This window comes from Podarcis tiliguerta (assembly GCF_965153285.1).
Source record: "Podarcis tiliguerta genome assembly, chromosome: 10".
In the NCBI taxonomy this organism is placed as follows: Eukaryota; Metazoa; Chordata; class Lepidosauria; order Squamata; family Lacertidae; genus Podarcis; species Podarcis tiliguerta.
The window spans coordinates 34,857,313-34,875,139 of record NC_139543.1 but is presented as its reverse complement, the minus strand read 5'-3'; the positions used below and the strand labels follow the sequence as shown (position 1 = coordinate 34,875,139).

General features: G+C 41.8%; 1 protein-coding gene across 3 annotated transcripts in view; it reads right to left on the bottom strand.

Moving 5' to 3' along the window:
• Positions 1-17,827, bottom strand: part of ACSS3 (acyl-CoA synthetase short chain family member 3) — a 73,170-nt gene that overhangs the window by 52,943 nt on the left and 2,400 nt on the right. For all 3 annotated transcript variants that reach the window (XM_083400963.1, XM_083400962.1, XM_083400964.1), the window contains exons 2-5: positions 14,092-14,236; positions 6,048-6,236; positions 825-959; positions 357-497 (exon numbers count right to left, since the gene is read on the bottom strand). In XM_083400963.1, the coding sequence (XP_083257089.1) occupies positions 357-497; positions 825-959; positions 6,048-6,236; positions 14,092-14,236 (610 nt within the window). The remainder of the gene's footprint in view (positions 1-356; positions 498-824; positions 960-6,047; positions 6,237-14,091; positions 14,237-17,827) is intronic.

Below are 17,827 nucleotides of genomic sequence, written 5' to 3'. Positions count from 1 at the left end.
AAAAAAAAAAAAAGGCTGTGTGGTGTCATCTGGGGAGAATCAAGAGAAATCTGAAGATCAGAGACACAGTGGAGCTACCTAGGATCTTCAAGGTGAACTGCTACAAGGTGCAGCAGCAGGCTGGGAATACTTTGGTTGGGAAGACAAATCCAAGTGGCTCAAATATTCACTGACAACACCGCTTCAGACATTAAAAGTGATGTTGGAGTAATGAAATACGATTAAAGTCAGCTCCAACAACACTAATCTTTTATGAGTGCTAAGCTCTGGGAAAACATTTTCAGCCTTCTAATTAAATTCTCCCTCATGTGGAATAGAGCATAATTTGGTCACAGATACTGAAAGGCAGGGCCTACCTTGGGGGTGCCAGTTGTTCCTGATGTATACAGAATATAAAGCGGATGGTCCGAAAGGACAGGGACACAGTCACATGGCTTTGCTTTCGCCATTTCTTCATGCCAGTCCAGGTCACGCCCTGGTTTAAGAGCAACATCTCCCTGCGTGTCAAGAGACAGAGCACTGCAACCATTTAAACTGGATTTAACAACAAGAAGAAAGGCTCAGAAAAAATAGCTGTTCCTTGTGGAGCACCAAATATATGCCTGATTTCTCTACGACATGACTTTTAGCAGCTGTACTGAAACTTACAAAATTATAAGCTTTAAACAAGTAAAGCAATAGAAGTTTTGCCACAGAGAAAAATAAATGTTACTTAAGTATCGTAAAAATGAAATGTTCCAATTAAATATTCAGGGAAATTATGAAGTCAGAGAGGGAAGGGAATAGTCCAAGAAAATGTGTCAAAGTATTTGCTGTAACTCTACCATGTTAGGGCGGCTATAAACCAGAACTTTGTCAGGTTGGTGCTCTATCATCTCCAACGCTTTCTCTAAAAGTGGTATGTATTCGACTTTTCTTCCAGGTTCTATTCCAAAAGTTGCTGTTACAACCAGTTTGGGCTAAAAGAAGAGAGAAAGCTTTATCAGTTAAAATATTATTTTCGAAACGGGCAATATCATCACGGGTCTTTGGGTTGTTTCACAAGTTACCGTACTTTGAGATTAGGCTAGGGAATGAGGAGCCCCGCCTCCAATTCCTGTAAATAACCATATTCCAGTCAGATCCCTAAGCTGTTCCTAAGAACTGGGATCCCGTAAAAGTAAAGGGACCCCTAACAGTTAAGTCCAGTCACGAACAACTCTAGGGTTGCGGTGCTCATCCAGATGTTTTTGGCCTACAACTCCCATGATCCCTAGCTAGCAGGACCAGTGGTCAGGGATGATGGTAACTGTAGTCCCGAAACATCTGGAGGGTCGAGGTTGAGGAAGCCTGCTTTACAGGCCAAGGGAGCTGGTGTTCGTCCGCACCGCAGACAGTTTTTCCGGATCATGTGGCCAGCATGGCCGCTTCTAGTGCACTGGAACACCGAAACCAGAGCAGTGCAGGGAAACACCATTTACCTTCCCGCCAGAGCAGTACCTATTAATCTACTTGAACTTTTGGGGTGCTTTAGAACTGCTAGGTTGGCAGGAACAGGGACTGAGCAACAGGAGCTCAACCCATTGTGGGGATTTGAACCAGCAACCTTCTGATCAGCAAGTCCAAGGCTCAGTGGTTTAGACCACAGCGCCACCCACGTCCCTCCCTTACCCAGTCCTAAAACCACAAGCTCACCACTAATACACAGATACACCACACTTCACACTGCTTCTTCTTTCTATCAAATGTTAAAACCTGATATACCATTTATGTGTAGACATTTCTTAATTGTTAAGAGAATAAATTATTTTACATGGACTTTTAAATGACTTTTAAAATGAAAGTTCAGCACGCATTTCCTTGAAAACATTTCCTTGAACTGGGAAGGAGGAGGGATGCTTTAAAATGTATTTGTTTTATAGCCTATGTAAATACATATAAAAGAAAATATATTTGTTTTATAACCTCTGCCCCACGTAAATATAAGTTTCTGAAGTGTCCGTGCTATGAAAGATATACAAATAACCTGTGATGACTAAAGAGGCTGCTGAGAAAGAGAAATAGCTGGGTGAAGTTTTGTACTTTCTCTTTTTCTCTCTTTTTAACCACTCATGAAACATTAGAAAGAAGGGTCAAGACTGAACCTCACCACCTAGTGGATTTCCTTGAAATAGCAGGTTTGGAACAGGATGCGGTGAGCTGCCATCTTGGTTCCTCTGTGTCTTCAATCCATTCCCCCCCAAGTGGCCAGCTGTCGGCTGCACTTGAGGGGAAAGAGTGCTTGACCTACTTTCTGGAGAAGGGGCAAGTGAGCAAATTCCCATTAGAAACAGAAGGGCATGTGAGGAGCAGTTTGCTTGACCACTGTGTGCCTGACACTTTCTTTTACTGGCAGCAAGCAGAGACTGCACATCTTTGAAGAGTGGAGAATGTGTCATTTTGTCAAATTAGAACACATTCCAAGCCCTCACACATATTTTTTTCCCCACAGAAATACAATGGGAAACTGTCTGCCTATTTATTCCAAAACTTTTCCAATTTGAAAATAAAGAATTATCATGTATTTCCAGTTTATAGAAAAAGGTAATCAACATTATTGGTGGAGTGGTTCCAAGTACTTGCATTTTATTGCCAAAATTTCATTATCCCCATCAACTGGAAAATTTCAAGGATTGTTTTAAACACTATACCATTTTTTATTTTTTTAAAAAACCTATTAAAGGGAGGCATTTCTTAACCATAGTCACATAAAACTAAAGACACATGACAGCCTGCTCAGTGTATTGCAACAGATAAAAGAAAAACCTACACTTCAATTCCACATCTTTAATCACTGTTCGCCTTTTAGACTTCCAATAACCTGACAAGACTAACAATGATCTAGGGTGGGCTTTTGTGATATTCCCATAGCTATTTAAAATTCAAGATAAACCACCGGAAAACTGATATGATGCGTGTGCTACTCTGGAGCAGAATGGGAAAATAATTATTTTTATTAGCATGAGTGAATGTGTACTCACCTCTTTAAAACGAGCACCGTGACTAAAGAATTTGAACAAATAATTATGAACAAGGAAAGAAAGAGGCAGCAGAAATAGTGTAAATGAAGTCCTGTAACTGATGCTGAGGAGATTTATTCTCCTGCAATGCCTGAAAGGAGGTTCGTTTCCCTTCATTCCTCTGCTTACACTGGTATCACTTGCAAACACCATATCAGTAAGAGCAAAGCAAGAATTAGCCAGAGCAAAGTCAGCCATAAGCTGGCAAGCGTTGACTGAAAAGCAGTCACTTGTAACGGAGCTCTTTCTTGTTAATATTGCAATAGCTGAACCACACTGTGAAAGGTAGACAGTATGGGTGAACATCCATTATGGCACCTGAAGATGTTCTAATGCAGCCGTGACCATCAGATGTTTTGGACTATGACTCCTACCGTCCCTGGCCATTGGCCAATCTGGTTGGGGCTGATGGGAGTTTTAGTCAACAACATCTGAAAGGCACCATGTTGGCTACCCCTGCTCTAGAGTGGAGCCACATCTAGCATGTTTGATGACTTTCTGAATGTATTAGGTACAGGGATGCCAACAGGATTTCCTGGGCCCAGTACACTATAGGTAGACCGGGGACCCTGTCCCATTCCCCATCCTGTAAGGTAAAGGTAAAGGTAAAGGGCCCCTGGATGGTTAAGTCCAGTCAAAGGTGACTATGGGGTTGAGGCACTCATCTTGCTTTTGGGCCGAGGGAGCTGACGTTTGTCCACAGACAGCTTTCTGGGTCATGTGGCCAGCATGACTAAACCGCTTCTGGCACAATGGAACACTGTGATGGAAACCAGAGCGCATGGAAATGCCATTTACCTTCCCGCCTAGTAATCTACTTGCACTGATGTGCTTTTGAACTGCTAGGTTGGCAGGAGCTGGGACAGAGCAATGGGAGCTCACTCTGTCGTGGGGATTCGAACCACCAACCTTCTGGTTGGCAAGCCTAAGAGGCTCAGTGGTTTAGACCATAGCGCCACCCATGTCCTTCCCCCATCCCCTATCCCCACCCATCTATTGATGACTGCTGCCTATGTACATATACAGTGGTACCTTGAGTTACAAATGCCTCAGGTTACAAATTCTTCAGGTTACAAACTCTGCTAACCTGGAAGAGTTACCTCGCATTGAGAACTTTGTCCCAGGATGAGAACGGAAATCATGGCCTGCGGCACAGCAGCAGCAAGAGGCCTCATTAGCAAAAGCACGTCTCTAGTTAAGAACAGTTTCAGGTTAAGAACGGACCTCCGGAACAAATTAAGTTCATAACTAGAGGTACCACTGGATTAACTTAACCTATCCTATCTCCCAGAGCTGTTGCACATATAAAAGGGGGACACGGTAAACATATACAACCTTGAGCTCCTGAGTGAAAAAGCAAGTACATGCCACACTCTGCATAGTTGCACTATGGAACACATCCCCACAGGCTATAGTGCAATGGCCACCAGCTTGGGTGGCTTTAGAAGAAGGTCAGACAAGTTCATGGATGAGGCTATCAGTGGCAGCTAGACACTCCGGCTATTGTCTGCCTGCACAGCTGCTTCTGAACAGCAGTTGCTGGAAACCTTAGGAGGCGAGACAGCTATTGCTTTCAGGTCCTGGGGCCTAATCCAGGAAGGCCCTTCTTTTGGATTACCATTCACAGATCATGTAAATAAAGCCAAAAAAAGCAGCTTCCCTCAATGTTTCAGTGTCCTGATGTTTACAGCAAAATACCTAAACAAACAAACAAAATGTCGCTCCTAATACTATGCAAAAAAAAAAAAACCCAAACCCTCAAATGATGTGCAGTTTCACAGCTTTAGTGTCTGAACGACCAACTCTCACCCTAGCCTACCTCACAGGGCTGGTGTGAGGATAAAAGCGGGCAGTGAAAGACAAAGTACACAGCCATGAGCTCCTGGGAGTAAAACTGCGAGACAAATATACAACAAGCAAGAAGTATATGCAATTTCACAACTTGCAGCCCATTTTGCCCACCTTGATAAACAAAAAAAGTATCCTGGTGTTGAAGTACAGTCTTATAGAAATGTTAACGTGCTACAGCTGTAAGGTGTTTGCTGATTCACCTTGTATTTTATATTTTTATTTATGGTTAATGGTGTAGTGATAAATAATAGCCCCGTGATGACAAGCAGACCAGCAATGGGGACGTGGAAACTTGGGGGGGGGGGGGATTGCAAGAGCACCATTTTTCCAAGTAGGAAGGAAGCCTTGTTTGTTTCAAGGAAATTACTTCTAAGTAAAACATACCAAATCCAGCCAATTGTGTTTTACTCTATAAAGGCACCACACTTGGGAAGTGAATGAAATAATTTGGACGCAGCAGAAATTGCTAAACAAACATACCCCAGTTATCTTCCTCCGTCCAGCATCAGGCTAGCAGCAAGGAGCCTCTCCTGATTTTTCTGCTGCTCTGGGAGGGCTCTCCCAAGTCCCAGGTGAAACTGCTCAGCATTTCTTGCTCTGATCACTTAGCAACAGAGATTAAGTGTCCTTACTAATGGTGCTGCCTGCTAAGTGCTGAAGCATTAGAGCTGCCCCCATGTTTTGTGTTCCAAGTTTCTTCAGAAATATCCAATTGACTTTCTTTCTTTCTTTAATGAAAACTAAGAGGCTGGGGTCCCTGCTGACCGAGGGTCCTAAATCCTGCCACTTCTACCCACCTGTCAGCAGTCCTGATTAGAAATGTCAGCTCCTTAGGAAAAGGTCAGTTCTGAGGCTGAAAACACTGCCATTAGAGCAATTCATATCCTCCTTAAAAGCAAATAAGTCTATAAAAGCTACCAAGCCTCAAAAAATCTCTGAGTGGCCTGACTGCAAAAAATGAAAATAAAAATCACAATATCATCATCATGAAATGAAATTAAAAGTAGTATTTTCATTTACAAGGCTTTCCTTCCACGGTTGACTAGTGAGTAGCACAGCAGCGGGGCAGATGATGTGCAAGGTTACTTGCCAGCTTTCATTTATTACAAGACCCATTTCACTTCGCCTTTCCCATACTTGAGCAAAATTAATTGTTACCTTGGCATGATCAATGCGACTTGAAAGCTCTTTTGAAGCAAATCCGCCGAAAATGAGACTATGTATAGCTCCTATTCTTGCACACGCCAGCATTGTGTACATCGTCTGTGGAATCATTGGCATGTAGATGACAACACGGTCTCCCTTCTTCACACCGTGGCTCCTCATGACACCAGCTAGCTTGGAAACCTGAGCAGGCAACAGTTTAAAGTTATATGGAGGTTACTCACATAGTACTAGCACCAGATTCCAGGGGGGCTTCAACACAATGGCACCGATGGACCCCCATCCCCTATGTGCTTTATAACCCTTAATGTAGCCACACTTTGTTCTTCTTCTGCCATTGCTGTCACAGCAACACCACCACTTACCAACCTGCAAACTGCGCCAGTGAGTGATGTTTTAGCAGCAGGTTGCCAACAAAGGTCCATATAGTTAAAGCTATGGTTTTCCCAGTAGTGATGTATGGAAGTGAGAGCTGGATCATAAAGAAAGCTGATCGCCGAAGAATTGATGCCTTTGAATTATGGTGCTGGAGGAGACTCTTGAGAGTCCCATGGACTGCAAGAAGATCAACCCTATCTATTCTTAAGGAAATCAGCCCTGAGTGCTCACTGGAAGGACAGATCCTGAAGCTGAGGCTACAATACTTTGGCCACCTCATGAGAAGAGAGGACTCCCTGGAAAAGACCCTTATGCTGGGAAAGATGGAGGGCACAAGGTGAAGGGGACGACAGAGGACAAGATGGTTGGACAGTGTTCTCGAAGCTACCAGCATGAATTTGACCAAACTGCAGGAGGCAGTGGAAGACAGGAACACCTGGCGTGCTCTGGTCCATGGGGTCACAAAGAGTCGGACATGACTAAACGACTAAACAACAACAACAGGCAGCTGTGACACTTTGGAATGAAAGACAACCTCTACTCCAAACCACAGGTGCTGGCTGCCATTTAATTTCCCCAAGATGTAATGCCTCTGGGCCCATAGATCTATGCATTCTATAGATTTGCATTCTGGGTGAATTAAAATGGCAGGTGACCACCACCAATGGAAGCTTGCTTGGTTCCTATTCTAAAGTGGCACCACTGCCCACCCACTGTTAAACTGGCTGCCCAAGGAGCCAGAATGAGGAGAATGAGGAGACTCCTCAGCCATGGGGGCCCTTGGCCAGTGCCTAACTGCTGGCACAAGGCCTGTATTCACATGATGTGTTCTATGAGAGTGAGAGTATAAGAGCACGAGACTCTTAATCTCAGGGTCATGGGCTGGTATCCCACATTGGGGAAAATATTCCTCCATTTCAGGGACTTTGACTAGATATTCCACATGGTCCCTTCCAACTCTATGATTCTGTGACTGTTCTTTTATTAAAACGACCAAAATGTGGCTATCCCCCAAAAACAATTTATGGAAAAACGTTCAAGATCAATAACGTTTAACTCTTACGAGAAGAAAATGCTGCATAAATCTACCACAAGCAATTAGTAAAGCATGCTGATTCAGTGTATACCACTTGAAACGACACGATCAAAAACTGAGGCAAGGTATGGGAGGAAACGAAGATTTGAATCAGTTAACTTGGGATAAACAAGAAATTAAAAGTTGGTATTCCTTTATTCCGTAAAGACAAACCACAACCAAAAATAAGCTCTAATCAAAATGCTATTAGTAAAAGATGCTTTAGAAACACACGAATAAATTTCACTCATGAGCTACTCCATTTTATTAGAAATGTGAGCGGTATAACATTTAATTATCATGTTTGGCAAGTTGCACTTTTTAGCAAGTAAGATAAAGCTATATTAAGTAAACCCAGATAGGCATGTGCCCCGAGTACAAAGTCTGCCTCTTATAATATTTATGAGACTATATCAAATCCTGCCAACGTCACATGAGCTCCTCATTTCAAGCTAGTTACTTGGCTCCATGTTTCCCACCCCCAATTTCATACTAGTTCTAGCCAAATAAATCTAATAGGACAATAAGTGAAATCAATCCATTCGAGTGTCATGCTAAATCATAGTTTAGCGTGATAAGAATGAGCCACACCAAGAAGGATACAGGAAAAGTCTGTGGCTCAGTTGCAAAGCAACTGCTTTGCATGCAGAAAGTCCTGGGTTAGGGAGACAGAGGGTCTGACTGTGTAAAGCAGCTTCTCCTCCTCCTAAATATCAAGGTGCAGGAAATTAAATTTCAATTAACGGTATACATGTGGCAGGTATCAATGCAGCCAGTAGGATCACAGTTAATGCGAACCGTGGTTCATAAACCATTTGTTGGAAGCTAAGCAAGCCAAAGTAAGTTGTAACAGGCATATGCAAAGAATTACCCTCAAAGGAAGTAAATTAATTGTGATTATAACCTCCCATCTAGTTGGAAGATTCAAAAAGCAGATGTTGTTCAGCTAAAGCAGGAAAGCTTTGCAGATCACGATGCTGAAAGTGAGAGGCAGGGTGCTAATGGAGTTCTGGAAAATGCAAGGGATAGCACTTTTGCTGTAAAAATCTAGGAGCTAGTCTGCAACAACCATTTCTGACTCCAGCCTAATTATGCGTTTTCTTGCTTCCTATGCAGCTTTTTTCCAACTGAGTTGTGATCTGTAAGAAATGCCCTCTGACAAAAAAAAAGTGTGGTTGGTTTTTTTAAAAAGACTATAGTGCTTCTTATACAGAATATGATTGTTGTCATTATAGGGGAGGGCCCGTGAGTAAAGGAGATGCAAGAAATTTTGGGTGGACAGCAACCCAATTGGAAGTTGACATATATGCATACAGTGGTACCTCTGGTTATGTACTTAATTTGTTCCAGAGGTCCGTTCTTAACCTGAAACTGTTCTTAACCTGAAGCACCACTTTAGCTAATGGGGCCACCTGCTGCCGCTGCATGATTTCTGTTCTCATCCTGAAGCAAAGTTCTTAACCCGAGGTACTATTTCTGGGTTAGCGGAGTCTGTAACCTGAAGCGTATGTAACCCGAGGTACCACTGTATCAGTTTTGAAAAGAGCACATGTGGTAACATGGCTATATTTGCAGCTTTCCTGCTTTTTTTGTACTACTCATTGTGCACTGACCCATTATTTTAGCTCCAGTTTGCGTCTCAAAACACTGAGCAGAAGAGTCTCAATAACCAGGGGTGGGAAGTGGTTTCAGGGTGAAAGTCCTGAAGCCCAATCCATAGCCCTGCAGCTTTTGTCACTGACATATCAGAAACACTACGTAGAAGAAATGATAGCATTTCTGAAATACTGATTCTGTCAGCCACATGTTTCCTCGGGTATAGCAAACTGGTGATCCAGTGGTGCCTTGTGCTTATGTTACAAGCCATCAAAACAAGCCCATGCAATTACAGGAGGTGGCAATTTTGCACACATTCAGGAAGAAGGTGGAACAGAATAGGGGGGGGGCAAACAGGATGGGGAGGGTTTATGTGAGCTCCGCTGACACGCATGGTGAGACCAGTTTGATTAAATTGTATAATTTGACATTGGAACAATTGGCATTAATAATTGTATTCATTGGTTAAAAATGGTATTGTTATAATGAGGCTGCTGTTGGAACGATATTGGAAAATCAATAAAAATGTATTTTGAAGAAAAAAGAAAGTGTGGTTTGTATAGGCTGAAAATGTGTATTTTATTTATGTTGAAAAGGAGATCAGGAAAAAGAGAGAGGAAATAAAAGGATTTCCTCCCCCAGAAAGGTTTGTTGTTTAAAAAGGGTATTTTAAAACACACTTTTGTCGAGTAATGCTATTTAACGTGATCGCTTGCTCTCTTTTTGTAACAGTTCAGGTAATTTTCAACACACAAAAGAGTTGACACAATGCCATGCTTTGACAACTAACCTTTAAATCCTTTCTTGGCTGCCAATCCCTAAGGATCATGTAATTACAAAGGAAAAGGCTTCCTCATGTCACCTTACTAACTTAGGAAGTGCTGCAGTCAATTTGCAGCTGTAAAACATCTCTTTCCACAAAACCTAAATTAGAAAAAAAACACATAAACATTCTATGCAGTTCAGAATGCTGTGGACAGCTGAAGTAAATAAGATGGCTGTTGTTTTAAATGAATAATACCAGCACAATTTCAGAGCTGAGCATAACCTGAAATGAAATTGTATAGACTGACTAGCATATTTTATAAATAATCCATCCCTTTACATTATGCTGGTCAAAGATTTATCATAACCAACGAAGACAGAAGACCAAAACAAGCCGTCTAACTGTAATTTACTGGCTGATTTAAGATTTCTTCATCTCACTTTCCATTAGCAAAGCGGCACCTGAGACAGTACCAAACATCTTCATCTTCATCGTGACAGAGCAATGCTATTGTGGTGGTGGTGGTGGGAGATTTTGTTACAAAGCTGCTGCCTCTCCGTAAACCTTGCTGGATCACTGTGGCCAGGGCAAGAGGTGAGGGTATTTTTTTCTTGTGCCTTTACTTTTTTTATGGGGGGAAAAGTGTCATTGGGAGGGAACTGAGGACAGTGGTACCTTGGTTCTCAAACTTAATCCATTCCGGAAGTCCGTTCCAAAACCAAAGCGTTCCAAAACCAAGGCGCACTTTCCCATAGGAAGTAATGCAAAATGGATTAATCCGTTCCAGACTTTTAAAAACAACCCCTAAAACAACAATTTAACATGAATTTTACCATCTAACGAGACCATTGATCCATAAAATGAAAGCAATAAACAATGTACTGCCGTCACACAATCAATCAATCAGTAGCTGAACTGGGTTCCACACAGTCACAAAAACAAAACAAAAAAGAGGCACAAAAATGCAAAATAAATAGCAAAAACAGACCTCAGAGTAACACTCAAAACGGAAGTGTGGCACTCAAAACGGAGCACATTCGGCTTCTGAGAAAGGTTTGCAAACCAGAACACTTACTTCTGGGTTTGCAGTGTTTGGGTTCCAAGTTGTTTGAGTACCAAGGCGTTTGAGAACCAAGGTACCACTGTACTGGATGGCTCCTTTGGGAGAGTGTTGGGAGAATGAGGGAGCACAGAATCCTGTGGATCTTTGAATATCCCTGGAACGTGCCTTGATTCACTCCCAGAATGCCATTCACTCCACCACAGCTGGCAAAACACTGCCAGTGGGACATCCATGTCATTGAGTGGCCTTCCAGGGGGTTTTCAGCAGTGCAGGTGTCATCTTGCCAGCTGAGCTCCCTCTCTACCAGCACAACAGCACTTATGCTGCACCCAATGGCCCTTCAGCTAGCCTTTAGCCAGCTTTAAGATTGTACCACAATTATTGTTTAAAATATTAATAATTGCAGTTAAAACTGAGGCAACAAAATACCCGTGAAAACCAGTAGGCTACAAAGAATCAACTCAAATCATCAAAACCCATCACTGAATGCCCTTATTATCACATTTTAAGCAACCTTAAAAAGCAACTGGTGAATGGTGGATAAAATGACCATCCCAAAGCACAGGTATCTCCAAAAAGAAGGCACAAAGGAAGGTGCCTTATACCAAATCAGACCATTGGTTCATCTTGCTCAGTATAGTCTTACACTGGCTGGCATTGGCTGTCCAGGGTTTCAGTCTGGGTCATCTCCCACCCTGACTGAATCTGGAAACTCGTGCTCTCAACCCAGATGTTTTGCCACTATGCTAGGGGCCTTCCACTAAGTTCTTGCCCTCACAATATTTTATTTTTGTAAAAACCCAGGACACAGAGCAGTGTCTGTGGATCTAGGCTTAGGCAGTACCTCTTCTCACTCCCTAATAAGGTATTCCCAGCCTCCAGATCATGTAAGGCTGAATTAGCACTGTTGAATACAAATTCATATGCAAATATGAGAGTGACGAAATAGCTATGGAATATAGGTTTCGTTACACTGCCACAAATCCAGCACTGCACCAAACAGGTTTTTGCTAAGGTTTCATCTGAGGGTTGTATGAAATGATGTGAGAGCAGAGATTATCTCACACGGTCATTCTTCTCCTCATCCCACCCACCCCACCCCACCCCAAAAAATCTGCTCCAGAGTTCCCTCAACCCTCTGGAATTGAATTTGAGAGCACTTGGAGAGCTGGAGCGGGTAGGAGAGGAAGTTCAACTGTGTCCACAGTGTATGAGCAGAACAGCAGATAACTTATTGTAGGGGTTTGCACCAGCTGACCCTTGCAAGTCTATGATTTTATGATAAACCCATACTTTTTCTATTGCTCAACGAACAGGAGCCAGAAAATATTGTTTGAAGAGAGTTTGCACTCCAGTTTTCCGCTATCTGTGATGTGTTTTGTCTGACAAACTAAGCACACTGCCACTGCTCCACCAAGAGTTCACTGCCGCGGGAAAGTACAGAGCTGGTGGGAAATGAAAGCCAACAAGCAGCTCTGAACCATGATTCACCTTTACATTTGGCTTGATGACAAAACTGAATCGCTCTCAGAGTGCAAGGATTACCTAGAGCAAGTGTGCTGAAGAAAATAAACGATACAATAATAACTCAGACAGATTGCAATACAAGTTGTGCTATCGGAAATGTGCAATTGAACATTTGCCAGAGCCGCAGCTACTTCTATAACTCTTGCCCTCTTTCTTTAAAATAGTTTTTACTTAGTTGCATAGGACAAAGCGTATACAATTGTATCAATATATCACAAAGAAAAGCCTAGGGCAAATTTAACTGCCTGAGCAGAAGCTGTGCAAGCAAATTTGCTTTGGGAGGCTAAGGCCAGGATCTAAACATCTAGTTTAGATGCATCACAGATTTGCAGAACCATACAGTTGGAAGCGACCCAAAGGGTCCGTCTAGTTCAACCCACTGCAATGCAGGAATCACAGTTAAAGGCTCATGTGTGCTTAAGCTATTTCCCCACATAGTTTCTCCCCATACCATGTCACAAATCTCTTTTGATTTGACTCGCATGCTTTGCACGATGGGAAGGAGCATAAAACCTTCAAGAAAAGAAAATCTAAAGCCTTCTTGGGCGCACACAACTGGTTCTGGGGTTCTCTGCATCCTATTGGAAACCTGTCTCAACTGAAGCAATAGTATGTCAAGCGGTTTCATACAAGGAGTGGAAATATTTTCATAATTTGTTTTTAATTTGCTTATCATATCCTTGAATCATAGCTAGAAGGGACCATGAGGGTCATCTACAGTATTACAACCCCGTACAATGCAGGAATCCTGCCCACAGCCAACCCTAGGTGGATCACAGGGTGGTATACAATACAAAAACACAAAAATATACAACACGGTAACAAACAAAAGCAATAACCCTACCCGCCCACCCAGTTTAAAAGGCAACAGACTGCTTAATTAGCAATGTCCTGGGAAAAGAGGAATATTTTTGCCTGGAACCTAAAGATAGATAACCAAGGCACCAGGTGAGCCTCCCTGTAATATCTGTAAAGTTTACGTAAAAAGGGATAAAGCTTTCAAGGACAGAGTATTCCATCAAGCCTAGGCATATGCACACACAGAAAGCAGAACCCAGCTTTCTGGATTGATCTGCATACATATAGCTGTTCTGTATATCGTACAAAAATCATTTGTCCTATAGGAACCTATGTGTACAAGCTAGGTTTATGCTTTAGTGACCCGTCAGTGTAAACCAATTACAAAAATCTCTTCTTGTGTGCTTAAACTTGATCAACTTAATTAATGATAATCTCCTAGCCGCCCTTTCAATTGTTGACTAATCGTATGTCGTACAGTTGGTGTCCATGTACACTCATACATTAAATGGAAAGGCGATATGGTTGTTCTGTTTGCTGAATTAGATGAACCAGGGCAGCAGATGATTAAGAAATAGCGGAAAGACAAGAGGTTTGTTGCTAGAACAAGATTAGTTATCAACATCAGTTGATGTTATCAGTTAACATCTTGGAGGTTTGCTTGTTTTCCACAATCATGCAGTATATAAATTTTATGAAATATATACACATGCAGCAAGGTAAATGAACAGAAAAAAGTGCTTCCTGTATTTGAAGTGTTACAACCATGTTATAATAATTTTGTTCAATTTCATTTGGCTGTCTTGCTCGCTTAAAAAAAATCCATTAAACACACCTGTTCAAGAAGTTCTTTGTAAGTTATAAACTCTTTAGCATTTGTTACAGGACTGTCATGGATGATAGCAATCTGGTCCCCTTGTCCATTCTTGACATGGCGATCTATAGCATTATAACAAATATTCAGCTCTCCCCCAACAAACCTAGAGAAGAAAGAAGAATGAAAACCGCTGGGTTAAAAAATAAATCTTGCCAAATGAGAATTAGTATCTTGTCCTTTGCCTCAGGCAGCAAAATACTGCGTGCCAACCCTACCGCTAACCATCCAACCTCTTGACCCTCCTGCCCAACATGCCTTGCATTACTTTATAGTATATGTATGGAGTTGCGAACTAGCCAGAAACAAAATGTCCTAATACATTTATGGGGCCTTAGCAGGTTTCTGACCTGCAGAAATCAGCAAACGAAGCTTTGCACGGCATGGAGATAAGGATTATCGCAATAGCTATGTCTATCGGTATTTTAGAACCTGAGCAAAGAAAGCCACAGTATTAATCATAATCTTGTAGTACATGTCATTTTTTGCACAAAATTTCCTTATTGACTATTATGGTTTCTAGAATATAATGACTCCGCTTAAGAATATATAGATGCTAATTTTACAACATCCAAGTCATTATCTTCTTCTCACACGATTAAAAACATCATTATCCCTGTAGGTACAATGCTATGTGTACATACAGAGCAGTTCTTCTGAATTTCTTTATCTTCCAGAATAAATTATAGGTTTTTCCTATCTCTTAAGGCCAGTATACACAATACTATTGTTGTGCACCCAATAATCACCTCTGGGTACACATTCATGTGGATGTATATAAACCGTGGAATGGCAGTTAGCAATTCTTTGATTGAGGCAGTGGGTTTTTTTCAGCCTTGTGAACTCAGCAATTGCAGACAATATTACCTGAATATGTGCATCTATCAACATTCTAAAGAATGGGGAAACTACAGAGATATGTAATATCAACAACAAAAGTATTGTGTGGATCACCTCTTACTGAAAATATTTTTTTTTAGTCAGGTCATAATACCAAGCAAAATGACCAGTAGGCTATAAGAACATAGCCATCCCAACCCAAGTCCTCCCAGTAAGGACAAAGTCCCACTGTAGTTTGAATGTTAGTTCAAGTTAAACATTGTGCAGTTCTGTCCTTGACCACATTTGGTAAGGTCAAAACGTTAGGAGAGTTCTTTTTCTCAGCTATGGCGAGTCCAGAAATGGATGTAAGATGGACTAGAATTCATCTGCACTGGCCAGTTTTCAGGAATCCCAAATGCACTGAAATGTGCACCTGAATACTACTAGTGCCTGCAAATTAGCCTCCACCAATTCCTCACCCCACTCACAGAAGCCCACATGATAGGAACTGGAGGTTCCAACTGGAGGTATAACATCAGTGTAGGATTCTCCTGCATCACATCATTCCTAATTTGAGAAGCTATCTTCATACGGTATCCCCAATGCACTAAAGTGGATGGGAAGTCCAAATGTCTCTGAACTACCCTTGAAATGGTGGAGGGGGGCAATACAAGATGGAGTTACAGTGGTATCTTGGGTTAAGTACTTAATTCGTTCTGGAGGTCCGTTCTTAACCTGAAACTGTTCTTAACCTGAAGCACCACTTTAGCTAATGGGGCCTCCTGCTGCTGCTGCCGCGCCGCCGGAGCACAATTTCTGTTCTCAGCCTGAAGCAAAGTTCTTAACCTAAAGCACTATTTCTAGGTTAGCGGAGTCCGTAACCCGAAGCATATGTAACCTGAAGCGTATGTTACCTGAGGTACCACTGTATATAGAAACTTATCTGCAGTGCTCTAAAGATAATTTTACCTTTGCTTGCTGCTGCAGATCCTACAACATTAACTCAAGAACCAGTTTAGATATTTCTTACACCCCCCCCCCTGCAAATCACAAGATGTGGCTCATGTTGCATGTGGGAGTGGTGGGAGATTTTGGACAGAAAAGAGGAAGTGCTTCACGCACAGCACACAGTTCAACAATGGAATTTACAATGACTTGGCTATATTTTTGATAATGGTTGCTCATCAGGTGATTAGTAAACACTGGGAAACTGGCCTAGGGTTAACATTATCCAAGTGGTACATAAGGATCTGGCCAACTGCTTTAGCTGAAACATTAACAGGCTGAAGACTGAAGGATATGAAAGGTTAAAAAGATGACGTTGACACAGTTTGGTTTTATTTCATTTGTATGAGACTTTTATTAAAGTTAATCATAGTACAGTGGTGCCTCGCAAGACAAAAAGAATCCGTTCCGTGAGTCTCTTCGTCTAGCGGTTTTTTCGTCTTGTGAAGCAAGCCCATTAGCGGATTAGCGCTATTAGCGGTTTAGCGGCTATTAGCGGCTATTAAAGGCTTAAGGGATTAGCGGATTAGCTGTTAAAAGGCTATTAGCAGCTTAGTGCCTTAGAAAAAGGGGGTGGGGAGCGGAAAAAAATCGCAAGAATCGCAAGACATTTTCGTCTTGCGAAGCAAGCCCATAGAGAAATTCGTCCTGTGAAGTGCATTGAAAAACGGAAAACCCTTTCGTCTAGCGGGTTTTCCGTCTTGCGAGGCATTCGTCTTGCGGGGCACCACTGTACAATAAGATATCGAAAACTAATCTAAATTTTTAAAAATGCAAATAGAATAATAGAATATGGAATCCTCTTTTAAAGGTAGTTATTGACCCTTACTATCCACAGAAGGTAGCAGCCCCTTCCAGATCTCACCTGGGATCTTTCCTTTCTCCTCCCAGCCTCTCACCCTGGGAGACCAAAATTCCCCTGTCTCCCATTCAGGCTCTTCCCTCAACTACAGTGATGAACACCAATTTAGATGGGTTTATAATGGCAGTAATGTGCTATCTCCATGATTAGAGGCCGTATGTCTCTTAATATCAGTTGCTATGAAACTGAAGGAGGAGAGGCCTACTGCCCTCATGTTGTTCTTGTAGAGGCAACTAGTTGGCTGGCAACTGTGGGAAACGGGATCTTAGTTGAAAGAGGCCTTTTGTGTAATCCAACAGGTTAGTAATAATATATTTCTGGCAGTGGTGCTGGAATACAAATGCTCCTTTTCTGTGCACATCAGACGGTGCTTATAAATATCATACAGCATTGTAACGAGTAACAAACAAATCCCAGGTGCATAATCCAATGGCTGTACTTGTGACATTTCTAGCACATATTAAAAACAAAACAGAACACCCAACAGAATAATCTTCATGGATCTTTAAAAAAACAACTAAATGACTGCAAAGTCCAACAGTTCTTTTTTCATAAAAACAATCCAAGAGACTCACAACAGAGCAAAACCAGAAATTAAAGATAAAGCCTAAATCTGGCAACAGACAGGAAGCCTTTTGGTTTTTTCCTTAACCTGGTGTGTGTGTTCATGCATGCATGTGTAAAAGAGAAAGAAATCTATAAGCAAGCGATGCTATGCAGCAAGAACTAGCTAATGTGATCTGCACAGAAACAACAGAATTAGGAAGCATCATTGTTTTAAACAAAAGCAAACACCACGATCCAGAAGGAATTGTCAGCTGGTATAGTAGCACAATACTTCAGGTCATTTTTTGGAACAAAGAGGACAGATCAGTGTGATTTTTCATTCTAAGCACTAGCAGGGCTTTTGTTGCACTGCCCACTGTGATCCAAGCCAATTTTGCTTGTGTTCCTTTTACCCACAAGAATTGTTAAGTACACACTCAGTATCATATTGCAGAACTAGCT